Source organism: Canis lupus, chromosome 17 (assembly GCF_048164855.1).
Source record: "Canis lupus baileyi chromosome 17, mCanLup2.hap1, whole genome shotgun sequence".
Taxonomy (NCBI): Eukaryota; Metazoa; Chordata; class Mammalia; order Carnivora; family Canidae; genus Canis; species Canis lupus.
Window position 1 is genome coordinate 37,212,678 of NC_132854.1, and position 20,971 is coordinate 37,233,648.

General features: G+C 34.9%; 1 protein-coding gene across 1 annotated transcript in view; it reads left to right on the forward strand.

The window, feature by feature from the left end:
* Positions 1 to 20,971, forward strand: part of KLHL1 (kelch like family member 1) — a 363,308-nt gene that overhangs the window by 324,771 nt on the left and 17,566 nt on the right. Inside the window, exons 8-9 of the mRNA XM_072782826.1 lie at positions 56 to 218; positions 17,684 to 17,896. Coding sequence (XP_072638927.1) covers positions 56 to 218; positions 17,684 to 17,896 — 376 coding nt within the window. The remainder of the gene's footprint in view (positions 1 to 55; positions 219 to 17,683; positions 17,897 to 20,971) is intronic.

Here is a 20,971-nt window from a genome sequence, read left to right on the forward strand (position 1 = left end):
AAGAATCTCAGTGTGAAATAAATCCCATTTAGTTTTAATTTATCCTATGTTTTAGGTGTAACAGTACTCGAAGGTCCTATATATGCTGTGGGAGGCCATGATGGCTGGAGTTATCTGAACACCGTGGAGAGGTGGGACCCCCAGAGTCAGCAATGGACATTTGTAGCCAGTATGTCCATTGCCCGAAGCACAGTGGGTGTAGCAGCGTTGAATGGCAAGTGAGTAGATTTTTATTCTTTTATCTGAAAAAAAAAAATTTTTTTTGAAAAAAAAATTTTTGAGTAAGTATTCTTTTAAAATAACTTTTAGTAAGCTGACTCAATAAATATCTCTTTAAATATTTTAAGATTGCTATCTTTTTTAATTTAATTTGTCTTCTTGGATAATTGACAAAGACTGCATATTGTTCTGGTTGTCTCTCCACATAAAACAGAAACTAAAACTTCACATTAATTGCCAGTTAAAGCAGCATCAAATATGTTCCATGAGAATTATTTCCACTAAAGATCTGCATATTTACTTACTTTCTTGTAAAATTATCTGAAGAGCTTTCAAAATGTTATTCAAAATGTTACTAAAAGTTTGGTGCTTAGTCTATATTTTTTGCATGACTATACCTAGTGTGTTCACTTTCCACCATTTCCATTTCTGTAGCCCTAAATCAGGAATTCTCAGTCTCAATGCTGCTGAAATTTGGGGCCAGATAATCCTTTATTGGAAGTGAGGCTCTGTCCTGTGCATGGCTGGGTGTTCAGCAGAATTCTGGGCTTCTAGGCATTAGATGCCAGCTCTACCTCTATCCCAGTGTGACAACCATAAAGTCTCCAGACATTGCCTAATATCCTGTGAGGATGACAAAACATGCTCCCTCTTACTCCCATGAGAACCTCCTGCCCTAAACAAAGTTAATAACACATTGGTCCTGGACAACTGCAAAAGTTTGATTAGTTAACCAAAAAGTCAACAAGAGAACACTACATCATAAATGTATCAACTAAAGGAACAGGGTGCCTGAATGGCTAAGGGGTTGAGCATCTGCCTTTGGATCAGGTTGTGATCCCAGGAGTCCTGGAAGCGAGTCTCATATTGGATGTCCTGCAGGGAGCCTGCTTCTCTCTCTGCCTGTCTCTGCCTCTCTCTCTCTGTCTCATGGAAAAATAACAAAATCTTTAAAAATAATAATAAAGGAAACAACTACCTCCCCTAGTGTTGAGTAACAAAAAGAAGAGATTATAATAAGATACTAAAGTTTGGAGGTGGAACCTACGCAGTTGAAGCCCAGACATCTGTCATTGGGCCACTGGTTAGCTAGTGCAGGTATCTGGGATGGGAAAGAGGGACTCCTTAGCCTGGGACCTGAGCCCTGGGGAGAAGGTGCCAGTTAGCTGGTGCTGATGGTTCTGAGGGATCTCAATAAGGTTGATTTTTGCGTTAACAACTGCCACCTACAAAAAGAAAGAATGAGGTGATACTTATAGGAACACGAAACAAAAAGCAACAAGACGATCTCCCCAACCCCTAGTCTTTCAGTTTCCCTCTTCTATTCATTATTGCCAAAAATAGAACCAGGTGGCAAATCATAAAAATGGTTTGCAGAATTGCATGTGCAACATCATAAAGTACAGCAGAGAAGAGAGAAGTACAGTATAGAAGAGACAATGTGAGAATAACTTAATAATTTGCACATTCATCCTAAAATTCAAAATGTTCACCAGGGTAAAAAAAAAAAAATTACCAGGATACAATCTGATAGCTACTTTTCTTTCTTTTAACTTAATACTTGGAGATTCATTTTAACAATCTCAAACAGGTCTTTTACTATTTTATCTATTGAGAATTAATTTTAAAAATGTTCCTTTTTCCATTATTTGAGTCCTTTAGTTTTGGGAAATATATTTTATTAGTATTCATGTTAGTGATTCTATGTGCATTTGAGCTCTGATTCCATAGCTATTAATTTCTTTCCTCCTCAGTAATTTATTTCTTTTCCACTTAACCTGAGACTTTTTTTTCTATGTCACAGATTCAGTTATTGTCATTTGTTTGTGGGCTTTATTATTTTCAATGCAGATGAATTTTTTGCATTTTAATTTTCCTTACCTGATCTCGTTTGATAATTTTCTTTCTTATCTACTTCATATCTATCTTATTTCAACTGAATGTGCTGTCTCAAAATCCTACTCTTAAATATTTTGTTCGAAGTTTAATTAATGTCCATATCCACTAATGTTTCAAAATCTATTTGATGAGAAAGGAAAAGTGGAGCAAAATCATCGAAAGCCAAAGCAAATTGCTACCTGTCAATTTAGTTTCATTTATTTTGGTTTGTTTGGTAAGCTATACTTCTATAGCATAGATCTATGTATCAAGCTTTCTACTAGAACTGCCTTCAATACCAAATAACCTCTATAGACATTCTTGCTAGATTGTTTTTGGTAAAGCTGTTAAGAAAAATCCACAGTCCTACCATCACTGATGCTTTGGAAAACCATTGTGTAGGAAGGATAGGAGTTAAAATTATATGGATCTCTTTAATCCCACAGTGGTAGACTGCTATGTAAAAAAAGTGATGAGATGTGTTCTTCCAATAGCTTCTTAATTATACTGAGATTTGTCAGAAAAGGAAATTGAAACTTATCACTGACTCTCCACCCTATCTCATTTAAAATTATCTGAAAGGAATATCTTAGAATTGTTTCTATGTAAATTGGGTACATCCCATTCCCCACTCTGTTACACCTTTTAATAGCAATCATAGAAAATGTTTTTTTCATTTGTGTTAATATTTTCATTTTACTCATTTACTCTCAGTATACTCATTTTACTCAATTTATTCATAACATTCTCATTCAAATATTTACTCATTAATAATATGTATCATTAACATCATTTTCTACCTATATTTATCTTTCCTTTTAAAAGGACTATTTTTCCTTAAGCATTACAATATTTTTATTTAAAAAGCAGTTAATTTGGAAATTAATAGCAAAACTTCACATTATTCAACATAAAGTATATATTTTTTTAAACTTTTTCGCAGGTGTATCTATTCACAAATAGTAAAACTTAGAATAAAATGATTATTTCTCTTGAATGTTAATGTTCATAATTCCTATACAAGAAAGCATACGCCTTTGTGCCTTTATGCTTTTCCCAATATTTATTTATAAGTAATAGTCCATTTGCTTATTAGTAACTTTTCCTTACCACTTTCATTGATGCTAATGGATTCATTCCTTACTTTCTTTAGAAAATGTATATCTCATTAATAGAGTAAATTTGTTCAAAGGAATGACAAATATCATTACCCCTTCATTATATTATTCATTGATGCATTATTCTGTTATGTATTCTGTAACACACAAACACACTATCAAAGTTTTAATGCATTACTTTCCTTATTCTAAATTTCTAATAATTGCCTTACATTATAGCTTTGTGATCTTTCTCTAAAACTTTATTTTGAAATATAATAATATGTGTGTGTTTTGTTTTAAGTCTTTTCCAAACTCAATCAGAAGTAGGCAGGATAAAATCTAACAAATGAAAGATTTAATGGACAGTTTTACAGCACATTTTCACATGTTGTTATAAGTAAATTATATGTCCAATTTCTTCTAATGCCACCTTCAAATTGGCTTTTAAATTGGCTATACATGGGATTCATCATTTGGATTGTTTTTCTTGTTCTTGTATTTTTTGGTCAGCTAGGTTATGTAATATAAGAAATCCTGTTTCACAATAATACCATTCTTCATAACAAATATCAGAGCATCATAGTATTTAATCTTAGTTTTTAATTCCTGAAATTGTCACATTTTAACTGAATACATTTTTCCCAAATTTAATCCTATTCTATGAAAATGTTTTAAATTATTTAAGTTTCAAACAATCTTTTTCCTTTAAATGAAAATAGTATAGCTCTCATTTGGGTATCTTTGTTTTCTACCTGGTGTGATTTAATGACCTCAAAATTCTGTGGTGTAATGACTGCCTATTAATGTCTAGCTGCTTTTCCTGTTTTACTCAGAGAGAAACATAATTACTAGAAAGTGATCTTTCACCTTCAGACTTATAGCAGGAAATTGTTTCAACATCACCCTCTGACAGTTGTTTATCTTTTTCTCATCTCTACTGATGTGGTTTTTCCTCTTGTTTTGCTTTCATGTCTCACTAATGTGTCATGCTAACCTGACTTTTGCTTCTCTGAAGATTATTTTGAAAAATTTTCCCAATTAAGACAAATAAAAGCCAGTGAACAGCCCTCTTAAGTTTAGTTCTTTATAATACTGTTTGTGGAAAAATAAGAAATTGATTCCTGGTTTAACATTAATGAATGTATTCTGATAAATTCAAGGGCAAAAATTATATTAATTTCATGAAACATTTTGGTTCAGTCTTCCAAAAAGACAGACTAAGCCAAATGGTAGTTATGTCATCTTATGCCAGGACAGCCAACAGACTTACTTGATAAGTGAAGGAAACCCAACAAAACAGTGAATGGTGTGATTGGCCATATACAATCTCAGACTCCCCAGTGATCTGTACCAGTGATTCATTTTGTTTTTTTCTTTGTTCTCTGCTTGATTCTTCTGAACTTCATAGATTAAAAAAAAAATCTTTCTGGTTTGTTTCTCTTTATTTCCTGAGTTAGCTCAAAAAGCAGATACTGATACTGTATGAGCATATCCATAAATAAGCTTAAATTTTAATATATGTATGTGACAGATCCTTTGAGAAGTTGGGAAACAGATAAAAACAATTGGGTTTGCTTCATGATTCACCATGGCTAAACTGAGTATGCTTATTCAGTCAAAACCTTATGTTATTAATACTCATGGAGCAGTTGTAATGTCTGTGCAGCCAAAAACTCAGACAGCTTAAAGAATCGTAATGAGAGTCAGTGTCTGTTATTTTCTCCAGGACGTCCCAGTATCTAGCACAGTAACCTAAGCCTCAGGGGCTGTCATTTGCAAGGTACCTTCCAATAAAGACCCTATTTCTATTTTTGTATTCAAACTTTGATATTCTTTTTCTTAAAGATGGGAACCGAAATTGCATATGTTTTTATATGATAAGCAATTTGTAATAAAATTTTATTATCTTAGAGTCACACATAAGAAAATAAAACTGTTTGAGGAGTCTCACTTGGGGCTAATAATACTCTCTGGAAGTTTGTAATTTCTGTCCTAGAAAAAAAAATTTAAGTTAAGTGGGACTTAACTGATTTAACAGATTTCCAGAAAGTGGGGGAGCATTGTAATGAAAAGGAATAATTTAGGTCAAGTCCCTGAGTGTGAAATGCAAACAGAAGAAGGAAAAGTTAAGTTTGTCACAGGAGAGACAAAGGACCAGATAGAAAGATCCCAAGTCATACTACAATTTAGCTAAGGTAAATATGTTATAAAAAGTTCAGAAAGGACAGTGGCGTGGTTGCATTTATAAAGATTACTCTGGCTGAAGAATAATTGACAACTTTTTGAGAAAACTATACAATTATTGGTGTCTCATCACACTAGTAGACTGGATACAGTGTATCCCGGTAGTTCAAAGGGGTTATTTGACAAACCATGCCTCAGAACTAGAACGTAGAGCAACTGCAGACAAATCATTTGGGCTTCGTATTGAGCATGGCTGCTGCCAGATTCCTCTCAGTCTGGAATACAGTATCTTTCATGATTGAGATCCTACCTTCCTGCTCCAGTCTCCGCTCTTACCAACTTCTTCAACAGCCACCCTATGCTCCAGCCAAACTGAATCGCTCAGATTACTGGAACATGCAGACATGGTCCACATACTTCTGTCCTTTCACAGATTCATCTTTCTACTTCGATTTCTTTTCCATTGTCTTTTCTCAATAACTCCTGGCTGTGCATTGCTCACCAAGCACTTAGTTTCTCTCCTCAGATTTTTACCTGATCTTTGGATACTTCTGAAATCTCTCCAAAGTGACACAACTTCAGCCTAACACAACTCTGGTTCTCTATGTGCATTAAATTCCATGTGGCAAGATCAATACTAGGAGGATTCAGTTTATTGCACTTGAGAATAATAATGTCAGGAAGTACTAAAAATGCATTGAGATCTTCTTTTACCTAAGTAAAATGTAAATCATACAATTTATATTATTTTCCATCATCCAAAGCCTAGTTTATTCTGTACCATTCCATATACCTTTTTTTTTTTTTAACTTCACTCATTTAAAATTAATCTCTCCTTCTTTTGTGTCTCCAAGACACATGATTAATACTTTTCTCTGCCATTTGTCAAAATCTTATTTCAGGGGAACTTAGGTGCTTTTTCTTTGACAAATTCTATAGATGAATCACCTTCTCTCAAGAATTGGAAACCAGTACTTAATTCATTAAAAAAAAATTATAAACAGATACTGGCCATGGTGATATATCAAAGAAAACAGATCAAATCTGCCCTCAGAGAACTTACATTATATTTTAGAGAAATAGGAGACAGTAAAGGAAGAAAATGAAAAGTTGTAATAGGTCTAGTGTGGGAGCTGGCAAGGAAACATGGAGGGATGAAGGTAGTAGAGACCATTTCTGCCAGGAGTTAGGGTCAGTGAATTCTACTAAGTTTTGGAATGTGGTTAATTGACCCAAATTACTGTGCATAATTACAAGTAGAGTTTTCTTCAGAAAATAAAATGGGCATGTTCTAATAAATAAAGATTGCTGTTTGCTATCAGACTTCCACACAAAACCTGCCTGCCAGCCATGTTACAATGTCAGCAACTCTCAAACTACATTTGCCACATGAATCAACATTCATAATAAGCAGGAACAAGAGCAATCATATAGCCTGTTGTAAGCTTACTGAAATTCTGCTCACTGTACTGTCAGATACCCTAAAAAGAACCTCTCAAGAAAAAGTTCAGTGAAGGGCAGATGCTGGAGTATTCTGACAGCAGTACTGACAAGACTTCTCTTGGGATTAGATTAAAGAGTTCTCTATCAATTGAGAAACTAAGAATCAGACAGAGTTCTGGATCCAGGGAGTTGCTTCAAAGGTTTTATATAGCAGGGGTTGTCGAATTCTTATATTTTTATTATGCAAGGGAAGGGATGTCTGAACATATTTTCTGAGTAACAATACTCAGTGAAAATTATATTTAATATCACAGACTTACTCAGCAAAACCTTCAAATATGGAGACAATGGTATTGGAAGCACTTTCTGCAACAAACTAAAAGTGTAACTTCTCTGAGCTGCAGACTACTATCAGCAGCTGCAATGTTTTACCCAGGCTTTTTGCTTTTGCCTTAAAATTTTCCTAACCTTCAGAAGGGTAGATTTGAGGCTTGCCCTCCTGTCTCCTTGTTTGGCTGCCTCTGGAATAGACCTTTGCTTTTCTGCATATGCCAAGTCTTGGTGACTGTCATGGCTGCACATGGGGCAGAAGAACTTGGGTTCAGTCACAAGCTTGGTGAGCTGGGCCGGAGCTCTTTGCCATGGTTTGTAGGTCCCCAGCTGCCAACAGGAGTCTGGTGATGAGTCTCAGCAGCAGCCTAGACTCTGTCCTAAGAACCATCCCAGCGAGTGGGGGTAGGGGGATCCCTACTGTACCAAGGAAATGGTTTTGGTTTCAGTTTGCACAGACATCTCTTAATGAATATTTCCTGTGCAACTGCAGGTGAATTTACTCTTTCCTTCCTCCCGTTTAGTTTCACTTAGATTCTTCCAACCATTTGGCTGCCTCTGAATATGGGGTTTTGGATCTCTTGACTTCCTTTTCTTGCTTAAGAAAGGCTGTCTAGGAAGCCATTTGGTTCAGCAGGTGACTTTTAGGGAGGAACCATAGCTCACAGAGATATTCTGTGCTTCATTTGGTTTGTTTATTGCTGCAGCATATGGTAAAAAAAACAGCCTTATTCTCCCTGGAGAAGGGAGAATGACAGTTTGATCCCTGCATGCAGCCCTTCCGGCTGTCTTCTCCAAGACTTAACAGTCTGGTGGTTTTGGGGGGTTCGTTTTTGGTTTTTGTTTTGTTTTGTTTTGTTTTGTTTTGTTTTGTTTTGTTTTCAACACTGCTTGGCTACAATATTTATTAGACTCCAGAGAAAATGGCCAATTAACCACTCATTAATTGTGTACCAAATAAATTAGATTTGTGTGGTAAGGGACGCCTGGGTGGCTCAGCAATTGAGTGTCTGCCTTCAGCCCAGGACATGATCCTGGAGTTCCAGGGATCAAGTCTTACATCAGGCTCCCTGCATGGAGCCAGCTTCATTCTCTGTCTGTGTCTCTATCTGTGTGTGTGTGTGTGTGTGTGTGTGTGTGTGTGTGTCTCATGAATAAATAAATAAAATCTTTTAAAAAATATGTGGTAAAAGGGAGCTATTTGGAAAATGGACTTTAACATGCTGCTTACATCTTGTTTGTATACTTGTATATGTCTCCACGTATATTGAGAATGTGACCTATTTTCTCTACTTCTGGATGGCATTGCTAAAATTAATTTGTAAAGGAATTCTATTTATTCAATTTAAAGGTAAGTAATTACACCTATGATCTGGGAAAATAGTATTAAAGCTAAATCAATTTAAGGTTGTTTTAATTAAAATGGACATATTTTTAGAATTATCAGCATTACATGTGAAATTTTTATTCTGCTTCTGCTTACTGAAAGTTAAGTAAGCTCATGTTATCTCCATTGCAAAATTTGTCAGAAAAGAAAAAACAAAACAAAACAACTTGGACTTTGTCTAATGCCTCATGAAGTTTTATGGGTAATCTAAAAAAAATAAACAGATGTAAGTAATTTTAATAAATGTAATTAAGACTACTGGAAATAAGAGACAATCATGTATGCAAGGGAAACGAGACTGGTTATTTAAAGAGGGAAAACTTATGACAAAATCTGAGTGTAAAAAGGGTAGCTCTAGAAGGTTTTTGAGAAGGAAACTTTTGGAAAGGAATTTTGTATGTGGTCCTGGCTCACTAAGATTATGGAGATTAGTATGTAAAGTAGTTTATTAGAGAAAAGAAGGAAGTGTAAGAAAGTGAGTTTGGGCAGAAGTTGAGCAAGGATACAGTATCACCAGAAGCCTTAACTAATTCTCTGAGGAGTTCCAAAACTTGGATTACCCTTCAGAACTATCCTAAATTCAGGCAAAAGGGCCAGACTTTGATAATAGTCATAAGATGTGACCACCTGGGCAGAGGGCATGCCCTTGGCCAGGCAGCTGTCTTCAGTCAGGGTGATCCCTGATGGCCACTGAGAGCTGAGGACTGTTGGCAGCATTCCTACAGCTCAGAATCCTTCATTCCTGATAGAGATTCTGGTCAGCACATCCCAGCATCTAGCACAAGAACTCAGATTCATGCAATGCCCTGGATGACCTTGTCTCAATCAGTATATATCAACATGGGAGATGACAAGAAGGAATGAAGGAGGAAATGCATACATTTTTTAAAAATCCATTCTGTTGGAATAAAGGAGTTTTAATATCAGAAGTGCACTAGTATAAAATTGGAATTTGATTTTTCTGTTAAGACGATTATTAAATCTTAATTATTGCTCTAAAATGTAAACAAAGGTTTTTCTTTAATCTGCCTTGAAAAAATAAATTTCTATATTCCTGTCTTTATGAAGTCTTTCATTACTTCAAGTTGAATCTTCTCAATATTAAAAGAGCTAAGTTTGTTAACATCTAGTAACCCTCTGCATTTATCTTTAGAATCTCTTATTGCCACCGTGGCTAAATAGATAATCATTGAGTTTTGTGATGATCTGTAATCTTATTTAAGCATGTGCTTAAAACCTCCTGATATTTCACAAACTTCCCAAAATTCAACTTCTAATGAAGTGCTTTGGATTATTTAGGCTTATTTCTTTGGAAATATGGGAAGCATTGTCAGATAAGTGATGATAATTCTTCTTAAGTTTTATTATATGGTTGAATGTTATAACTGTTCCAGAAATTATACAAAATCCCTAAGGTTTTGATACATTCTGGTATAACTGTCATCACTTGCAATTTTAATTATTAAAATGTTGTATGTCACAGAATTCCCTTGTCAATTCCACTGTAATGACAAATAAGGGTCTCTGTTACCTTTAAGATCACAAAACAAAACTAAATTTTTAGAATTAATGGAAAAACTTTATTCAAAGAGACTCTTATTTAGAACATGGCTGGTTTTCTAATGTTTGCTTTTCCAGAACAAGGGTATCTATTACTTACAGAAATTTGGAAAGTATTTCTTTTTTTTTTTTTTTTAAGATTTTATTTATTCATTCATGAGAGACACAGAGAGAGAGAGAGGCAGAGACACACAGGTAGAAGAAGAAGAAGCAGGCTCCCTGCAAGCAGCCCCTTGTGGGACTTGATCCCAGATCCCAGGATCACACCCTGACCCGAAGGCAGATGCTCAACTGCTGAGCCACCCAGGTGTCCCAGGAAATATTTCTTTATAAACAAATATGAAACATTTATCTTTTCTCCCATGATCCTTCCAGAATTCAAAAATTCTTAGCGTGTATTCTTATATTTTCATGACAATGTATTTATTTGCATAAATTCAATAAGAATCTGGGCTTCTTGTGACAGGACACAATTGGAAACCCTAGTTATTTTAGCAAGGCTTTGACTTGACAGTCATTTTTGAAGGAGATATTCATAGACTCAGATATGACCATATAGTTTTAAGGAACTAAGGTTGCCTTTATGTAGCCAATGGAGCCCCTTGGAAAAATTCCCCTGGTATTTTGTTTACAAGATTCCTAGCTGCCTTATCAGAGGAATAAAGATAATCACTTCCTGGTAGATACAGAAACCTCAGGCTATTTGGGGGACTTGTAGAAGACCTAAATCTACAGGTATTGCTGAAAAAGCCTGATAGCAATTATTTGGCTTGGCTTCTTAGCCTTGAGTGACTGAAATTCCTTATGAAAATTTCCAGTAAAGCAGACAAAAAACAAATAAATAAATAAATAGAAAGAAAGAAAGAAAGAAAGAAAGAAAGAAAGAAAGGAAAGAAAAAGAAAAAAGAAGAAAAGAAAAAAAAAGAAAAAAAAGAAAAGAAAAGAAAAGAAAAGAAAAGAAAAGAAAAGAAAAGAAAAGAAAAGAAAAGAAAAAAAGAAAAGAAAAAAGGAAAGATAAAGAAAACTATATGGTCAATCACTATTCTTATTGTGCTTATGTAAATAATGTAGGCAAGTGTGTTAAAATTTGACTTATTTTACAAATAAATTAATTTTAATTTGGCTAACTTTGGAAATGAGGGTGATTGTAGAATGAAATTAGGTTTCAGTAACATGACTTTGTGGATATTCTAGCTCAGATAGCTGTCTTTGAGTGTAAAAAACTGGACTGGATCCTGAATTCTTCTGGTCTTCTTAAATATCTCACAAAACTCTCCAAACTAATGTTTCTGATTTTTTACCATCCTCTTGACTTGGAATGGCCAAGAACTAAAACTGCTCTTTTTTTCTCCTGAAGCCCTGGAAACTGATACTAAACAACTTAAGGTAAACTTCAGAGAAAAATTCCCACACGGTCCATGTTTAGATGAACTTCATGCCTATTGCTCTGCAGGACACTCAGGAAGTTCATCAAAGACATACAAATCACTGAATAAGTTTATTTTAGCCATCCCAATTTGATGGATCTTCCATTGGAAAGTCTAGACACTGAGATATTTATGGATGGAACAGTTTTATGGATCAAAGACAATGAAGAGCTGAACTCAGCAGTGACCCATCAGCTATTGTCCACTGATGAAGGCACACAAATTATACTGCTTGATAGCCCAAGGGAATAGTTAGGCAGATTAAGTTGCCGAGTTGGCAGTCCATCCAAAAATTCCAAAACCAATCTCTGTAATGATTTTAGTACCAGACACAGATGTAACTAAGTAACAACCCCGATATTCCTCAGGGGACCTCAGGAGAGCTAAGGAATGGGGTTTGGACACCATGCTGGCATTCAGAACAACTGTAAATATACTTAATCCTTATCCTAGAACATTTAATGGAAGAAATAATTAACCAAATTTACCAAAGCATCTATTATGTGTGAAATGCTACTCTTCAATGGATCCAGAAGTATACTGCGGGTCCTTGTCTTCAGAGAATTGTTCAAAAATGTGACACTGTGCTAAAAACAATCCTAAGACTGAGCTCTTACCAGCTTTAAAAGTGTAAACAACTTAGAGGCACTGAACCTGGAGAAGGCTGGCAAGTAGGCTTTACCATGATGCCAGAAATAACAGGTAATTTTTAATACTTGCTAATGTTTGTAGACTCCTATACAAGCTGGTTTGAAGCCTTTCCATGACCTTCAAAAGTTATCAAAACAGTTTTAAGCAAAATCATTCCCAGGTTTGGATAGCCACTAACAATTTAGAGCAACAGTAGAGCAGCATTTGTGGCAAAAGTCACACAAGCAATGTCCAGTGCCTTGGGCATTCAATGAAAATTAGACATTTTCTCGAGACCTTACCCAGCTGTGGGGAGGGGGAGAACTTTGGCAAAGATATGTCAAGAAACCAGCTGAACTTGGGAAAAAGTTTCTTGGGTTAGAGTAGCTCCTAGAAGTAGGTTTGGATTAAGGCCCTATGAAATGTTATGTGGAAGACTCTTTCTACACTTTCATGACTTAGGAGTCTGTGATGGTGCTTACATTAGGGAATTAGATATTATCAGGTACATTCAATACAGCAAGTTGATGTACCCCACAGATATGCCCTTAAGCCTCCGGAATCCTAAAGACCTGGAAGATTCAAGACCTAGAAGAGCAAGCACCCAGAGTGCCAGCTCTGAGCTTGTTGAACAAGACCTTATGAGGCACTGGTGACTGCCCGTTCCTTAGTGAAACTACAAGGAATTAAGCCATGGACTCATCACACTCAAATGACAAGAATCTATAGGTTGCCTACACCTAATCAGCAAGTAGAACATTGAAAAGAAACCCTGGTTGGACTAGCACAACTCTGATGGACCTGAAACTACTATTTAGGAGAACTAGTCTGAAGAAATCAAGTACAACAAACTACTTGGTTACAACAAATGTCCCCTAAGGCCCTAGATAAAATATAGTGATAATCAAAGTACAAAGCTTTGTATTCATGCAGAATGCTGGGCTTCAGCCTGGAACTAAACATGCCATTCCTCCAGCCACAATCTTCCCTCCATTTCAGCAGAAATAAATAAATGAGCCATCATCCCAATTCCCTCAAGAATGAGGAATGATCAAAAGACAGTGGGGACTGAAGCCAGTAACCAAAAATTTAATGGGATTACTCTCAGCTGCAATTTTTAACCATGTTTTTTTCATTTGCCTTTGAATTTCCCTTATTCTACTCCTTCAGAAGGGTGGACTTGAGGCTTGCTGTCCTGTCTCCTCATTTGACTACCTCTAGAATAAACCCTTCCCTTGCTGCATACTTCATGTTTCAGTGATGGCCTTTGCTACACATCCGGCAGTTGAACTTGAGTTCGGTTATAGCCATACTAAAGTATGCACTATTGATAAAGTATGGAAAGTATTAAATAAATTTACCTAAGTAATACAGATAATAAATAATGTTAATTTTGTGGAAAAAGACAAAGTAGGATCAGAAGAGACTTTCTAGTAGAGATACATCTGAATTGATTGAGAGATGAATGAGAATTACCTAGTGTATATAGGAAAAAGGTATCTAAGGTAGGATGCACAATGGCACACAGGGATAGAAAAGATCCAGCACTATGTCAGAAACTTCTTCTTTTTTATGATTTTATTTATTTATTGGTGAGAGACAGAGAGAGAGGCAGAGATATAGGCAGAGAGAGAAGCAGGATCCCTGTGAGGAGCCTGACATGGGACTCAATCCCAGGACCCCAGGATCATGACCTGAACCAAAAGCAGACATTCAACCCCTGAGCCACCCAGGTGTCCCTGTGTCAGAAACTTCTGTTTCCAAATACTCCTTTTTCTATGAAATATAAATACCCAATATTTAGCATATGGCCACCTAAAATAAAAACAACATTTTCTAGCACCTTATCAATTAGTTGTTACCTGGACTACATTTGCTCTATGGTATATCAGAAGTGAGATGTGCAACTTTTCAAAATATGGATTATTCAGTTTTATTTATTTGAGTATAATTGATACACAATGTTACATTAGTTTCCCAGCATACAAGGTAATTACTTAACTTCTCTGTATGTTATCTTATGCTCACCACAAGTATAGCCACCATCTGTCACCTTACAACGCTATTACATTATCATTGACTATATTCCATATGCTGTGCCTTTTATTCTCATGACTTATGCTATAACCAAAAGCCTGTGTCTCCCACTCCCCTTCACCAATTTTGCCCCCACCCCTTTCCCTCCGGCAACCCTGTTTGTTCTCTATATTTATAGAGAACAGTTTTTTTTTTTTTTTTTTATTAACATGTGGAATCTAAAAAAAATCCAGAAGATAAATTCTTACAGGGTGCACTCCTTCCACTTTTCCTTTGTCCTGCTGTTTGAACTGTGGTTGTGATAGCTAGGGGTCTCTTAGGCCTTCAGGACCAGAGATTTTGCAGAGAAGTCTACAATGGAGTTTTAGTGTTACTGTACATTTCATGAGTAAGAAATGCTGGCAACTTTTTTACACTGTTCTGTAAGGATATTTGTAAATCAAAGAGCTAGGAAGAAAGAGACAGTGTCTTTCTTTAGGGCAGAGAGCGAGTTTGTTTCTTGACCAGAATAAGAAAGATCATGTCTCCATTCAGAGCAAAATTGGGCAGGTCTGTGGGTAGGCTTCTTTAAAGAATTAGCATTTCCTCAGTTTAACATTCTTCAGATGTGAGAAAGGCCAAGCCCCTGCATGAGCAATATTTACTTGAACCTCTGTTACCCTACTGGGCCTTGGGGTGGAGGGTGGACAACAAGAACCAATGTGAACTTGAAGTTCAGCAATTATTCTCTGACCTAGAAGTCTTGTGTCTTCCTCCAGCATCTATAAATGATAGGCTAATTTCTTAGATTTCAAATAGTAAAAACATTTTCAGTTCCTCACAGTTCTGACAAAGGGTCCTATTCTACAGATGACATGCTTTAAAGTGGAAAATAGCCTGGGTCTCAGGCTAGCCCTTTTCAACACATTTGAACCCACATCCTAGCTAATACAGGATTTTTTTCTTGAAACTGCTATATTTTATTTACTAGAATATGGAATATGAAATATATGACACTCACTTAGATGGGAACCTGACAACTAGGTCTCAAAACACTGAGACCTGGTCACTAAACTTTAGGTAAAATTCATCTGTGCACTGAATAAACACACAAGTTAGGGAAAGTCTTAGTGAAGACTCAGATTCTTGCCTTTCTCACCAAAATTCAGAAGAGTTCACTTAAATCTGGGATCGTTCCAATCACATGTTATTCATAGCAAACCAAACTATGAACCTGATGATTCCTAAGAACGTTATTTCTCTGTCCTTTCCTCATTGCCTCAAAATGAAATCCCAGCTCTGCAGCATGGCATTCATCAAGCCTCGTGTTCATCTACCAGCCACATCTCTCCTTTTGCCTCCTCCATAAACCCCCCTCATCAGTATGACAAACCTGCCACTCTTTATTTGTCACCTGCTGTGACCTTTCATGCACCTTGTCTTTATGCATAATGTTTTCCCTGTATGTAATGCTTTCCCCCATTTCTTCACCTTACAAATTTCCACTCATCTTTCAACTCTAAGTTAAAATGTCATGTTTCCTTTCTTGCTGCAAAACCGTCAGCTGCCACTTCCTATCTTGTCAAAGCATTTACTTCTAGCATCAGATTCTTCTCTGCTCCTCAGATTCTCAACATCTAATTTGTCATTGTAGTGAAGGAAAGCAGGGAATCAACCTAAATTATGATTAAATAGCTTATGAAGGGAGATCTGAGAAGATAATCATCCATGAAGTTATGTGCATACATTCTAGCATTGATTCTAACTGCTTGAGAGTATATTGTTTCTATCCCTTGGTTATTTTTATAACTTTAATGATAATTATAGCAATTGTTATTATTTATTTTTCCATTTTAATTCTTAGTCACTCAGCAAGTTTATGTTTCAAAATAAGTGGATTAGAGATAATGTTAGCTGATAGCATATATTTGTAAAGTACATAATTTTCAAAAGCTTTCAAGTATTAAAATATATCTATTAAACACTAGATTCATAAAGCAGTCCAAAAGACACTATTATGTTTTACACAAGTTATAATTTTCTAATTTCTTTTTCAAACCTCATTTTTTGGGAAAAAGTCAGTGCATTTACTCTTGTCAAGTAATTTTGCCTTAATATTAATCAATATATTAAAATTATGGTAATTTCATTGTTCATCTGTAGACTTTATAATACTAAAAGGGACATGTATTAAATGAAAGAAACCACTGATAACATGCCTAGGCTTTCATAAGTAATTTATAAAATAATAGCTACCATAAATCAAACATTTATTTTACAAAAGGGGCTGTCAAATATTATGTCATTTTTATCAAGGCATTACATAATTTTTTTTATAATCCTTGTGTCACTGGATTTTATTAAGGGAGGGTTCACACAGAAGAAAGAGACTTAATGAATAGTGGTTTGTAATATACATAATTATATTAAAGAAGTAATTGATATTGTAACTTGTGAACTTCGTAGGAATATTTAGTTTCCAAATAAAAGGTTAGACTAATAATCTTAGTATTTGACTTATAAGCAATATAATTATCATTAGTTTCTATATACATTTAGCTATATACTTATATCTTAGTATTTTAAATAGTGTTAGAAAAAGAAAATATGTGATATATTACACAAAAATACTCTATTAACAATGCTGGGTTCAGATAAATCAATCCTGTACTCTATCAGTGTAATATGTATAAATAAAAGAGCAGCTTGCAGTCAACAATTCCTTTATGACAATAGAAAGAGGATACTTTTCTCATATATAAATTATGTACCAGGGACTGTGTAAGATGCCTTATGTGAAGATACCTACTCAATAAGTAAAATTTCTGCAAAAAATATTTAAATTTTAATAATATACCTCATTATTATAACACACTTTGAGTTAAATCTTTATAAAAAAATAAAGCTCAGATTTCATGAAGTGTTTAGGATCATAAAAACTTCACAATGAATACTTCATTTCTGGGTGCTTCTATAAAGTTAAACTACCCACTCCTTGTCCTTTAAAATGTTTGTATTGGTTAATTTCAATACACAGAAGACTGAGATCTGCCAGAGAATTGAGTAGCCAAGCAAAGAAGCATTACAATCGTAAAGGGCACACTTGGGCAATCAGAAACTTTTGTCATGCCAAGAATTAAGGGGAACACAAGTAGCTTTTAAAAAAATGTCTCTAGGATTTGAAATCAGTTTAAAGATTATATTTTAGAATTACTAAAGAATATTAGAGTATGGATTTGCACATCTAAGACCTGCATGATCTTATATACTAAATAATAATGTCTTCTTATGCATTTACGTCAACTTAATACTATACTTTTCAGTTTCTATTTACCAATATATTAATCGCAATGTCCACTGGTAAAGAAAAAATTACACAGCTACTAATCTTATTAGAACACATCTGAGACTCATATGGTGATAGACAATTTATTTTTAAAGGCCTTCTTTTCTACACTTTGTCATTCAGACTGTAGTATTAAATCCTGTCTTTCTAATTGTTTTTTTAGGTTATATTCTGTTGGAGGTCGTGATGGAAGTTCCTGTTTGAGTTCAATGGAATATTATGACCCTCATACAAATAAATGGAACATGTGTGCTCCAATGTGTAAAAGGAGAGGGGGTGTTGGAGTGGCTACATGCGATGGTTTTCTCTATGCAGTAGGAGGTCATGATGCTCCTGCTTCCAATCACTGTTCCCGGTTACTAGATTATGTAGAAAGGTAAGATCCAAGGTCACAGCCATAGTGAGAGAAATAATGTAAATTATACTGATGCCTAATTCAAATAATTAGAAAGACTGCATAATTTAGGAATGGTAAATTCTGCTTTTTAAATCTCTTTCTGTTTGTCTCTTTCTGATCCTTCCTTCCCATATACATATATGAACAACACTTCCATTCTTCTTCTTTTTTAAATGTCAATTCCAGCATAATTAACATACAGCGTTATATTAGTTTCAAGTGTACAATACAGTAATTCAACAATTCTATATATTACTCAGTCCTTATCATGATAAGTTTACTCTTTATTTTTTTCTTTTAGAGAAGAGGAGTGGGGAGGAACAGAGGGAGAGGCAGAGAGAGAATCTTAAGCATGTTTCATATCCAGCACAGAGCACGACACAGGGTTCAATCTCACAACTCTAAGATCATGATGGGAGCTGAAATTAAGAGTCAGCTGCTAACTGACTGAGCCACCTAGGTGTCCCCAGGACAAGTGTACTGTTAATCCCCTTCACTTATTTCACCCCTCCACTTCCCCCTGGTAACCATCTTTTTGTTCTCTATAGATAAGAGTTTGATTTTTTTTATTCACCTCTTTATTTCCTTTGTTTTGTGTCTTAAATTCTAGAGTGAAATTGTATGGTATTTGTCTTTCTCTGACTCAGTCATTTTACTTAGCATGATACTCTTCAGCACCATCCATGCTGCTGCAAATGGCAAAATTTCACTCTTTTTATGGCTGAATAATAATCCAAGTGTATATATATATATATATATATATATATATATATCCCATATCTTCTTTATTCATTCATCTATTGAGGGACACTTGGGCTGCTTCCATAATTTGGCTATTGTAAATAGTGCTACATTAATAGTAGGGATGAATATGTCTTTTTGAATTAGTGTTTTTGTATTCTTTGGGTAAATACCCACTAGTGTGATTACTGGATCACTTGGTAGTTCTATTTTTTCCACATCCTTGCCAACATTGTTGTTTCTTGTGTTATTTAAGCTGTTCTGACAGGTGTGAAGTGATATCTCATTGTGATTTTGATTTGCATTTCCCTGAGGATGACTGATGTTGAGTATTGTTTCATGTCTCTTGGTCATCTGTAGGTCTTCTTTGGAAAGATGTCTGTTCCTGCCTTCTGATTATTTTTCATCTGGATTTTTTTTTTTTTTTTTTTGGTGTTGAGTTTTATAAGGTCTTTATATATTTTGGATACTAACCCTTTATTGGATGTCATTTGCAAATATCATCTCCCATTCAGTAGGTTTAGATCCTTCAGTTTTGTTGATGATTTCCCTTGCTGTGCAGAATCTTTTTATTTTGATGTAGGCCCAATAGTTTATTTTTGCTTTTGTTTCCCTTTATTCAGGAGACATAACTAGAAAAATGTTGGTACAATCAATGTCAGAGAAGTTGCTGCCTGTATTCTCTTCTAGGAATTTTTTATGGTTCAGTTCTCATATGTAGGTCCTTAATCTATTTTGAGTTTATTTTTGTGTAAAGTGTAAGGAAGGGGTCCAGTTTCATTCTTCTGCATGTAGCTGTCTTGTTTTCTTGACACCATTTGTTGAAGGCACTATCCTTTTCCCAATGTATATTCTTGCCTCTTTTGTCAAAGATTAACTGACCATATAATTGTGGGTTTATTTCTGGCCCTACTTGAATTCTTTCTTGTTTTATAATTCCTTTCCTTCCTGCCTTTTTCCTCTTTCCTTCTCTCTTTCCTTTCCTCTTTTTCTCTTCTCTTTTCCTACTGAAAGAGGGAAGAAGGGAGGGAAGGAGGAAAATAACTTCAAAACTCTCTGTGACTTAATACAATAATTTTCTTCTTACTAACACTACATGTCCATGACAGATCCATGATATCATTGCTTTGTTACTCAGAATGGCATAGAAGCTATAATATAAGCACTGCACTGGTTCCTAAAGATTCCACATGCCAGAAATAAAATTCTCTTTTGTTCATACTTTAACAAACCAGTCACATGGACACAGAAAACTTTATGAGGGTGGGAGGACTTCTACGTGCAAGAAGAACAAGAGATATTTGGTGGATTGCACTGATGACCTTACCAATTTTCCTCTTAACATTAACAAACCATATCCATTATGTTCATGCTTGCAAGTGGTAGTCAGTGGCAGAAAGGTGCTCTAACTTTTACATTTTTAAGGATATGAGATGACTTTACTGAGAATAGGGCCATTGGCAAGAAGAAGCTTTTAGTAAACAGGCTCTGTTCAAACTTAAACCACTTCTTGAATAAAACATGTTTAATGTTATTGCTACTGCGTGAAATGGACTGTAGGTATATGGCTATCCATGCATAGATGAAAGCATTATGCTCAATACAGTTTCACTTCAACATTCTCTTATCCAGTGAAATTAGGAACTACAGGTGTTATAGTAACAGTGGTCATAGCCGAAGTAAACAGATGGATACTTTTATATAAACACAAAATTATTTACTTAAAAAATACTGCTAATAGACAGACAGCTCATTCAGATTTTTCTCTGCTAAATTCTTGGGAAAAATAGCAAAAAAGACATATATCTTATATAAATGTTACTAATGAAATTATATTTTATTATTCTCTTCTAACTTTACTGTATAATGTATTGCAATGTTGTTTGTGAATAGAAGCATAAATAATTCAGTCTAGGAATACTTTTATGATGCAAAATTAGACTTAAATAAGCATAGCCATTTTAAGTTATAGGAGTACAGTGGGTATGAGCAGCTTAAGTAATGCAGAAGCACACAGCATTATCATGATTCTTTTCTCAGCTCATATTATGTGTCAGATTAATAGCATTTTGCAGTTTCTATAACATATTCTATATTGATGATTTCACATGTAAATCATCAATAAATCAAGATGCATAATAGTACTCTGTAGAATTATTTTGCACATATAATGTAAAGACTGTTTTTTAGTATATAATCACAGGAAAACAAACCATTAGGAATAACAAGAAGTAGTGTACAATTCTACATATTATAGACTGATAGAACAAATTTTATTATATGACTATGATTTCTTATGGAAACAAAGATATT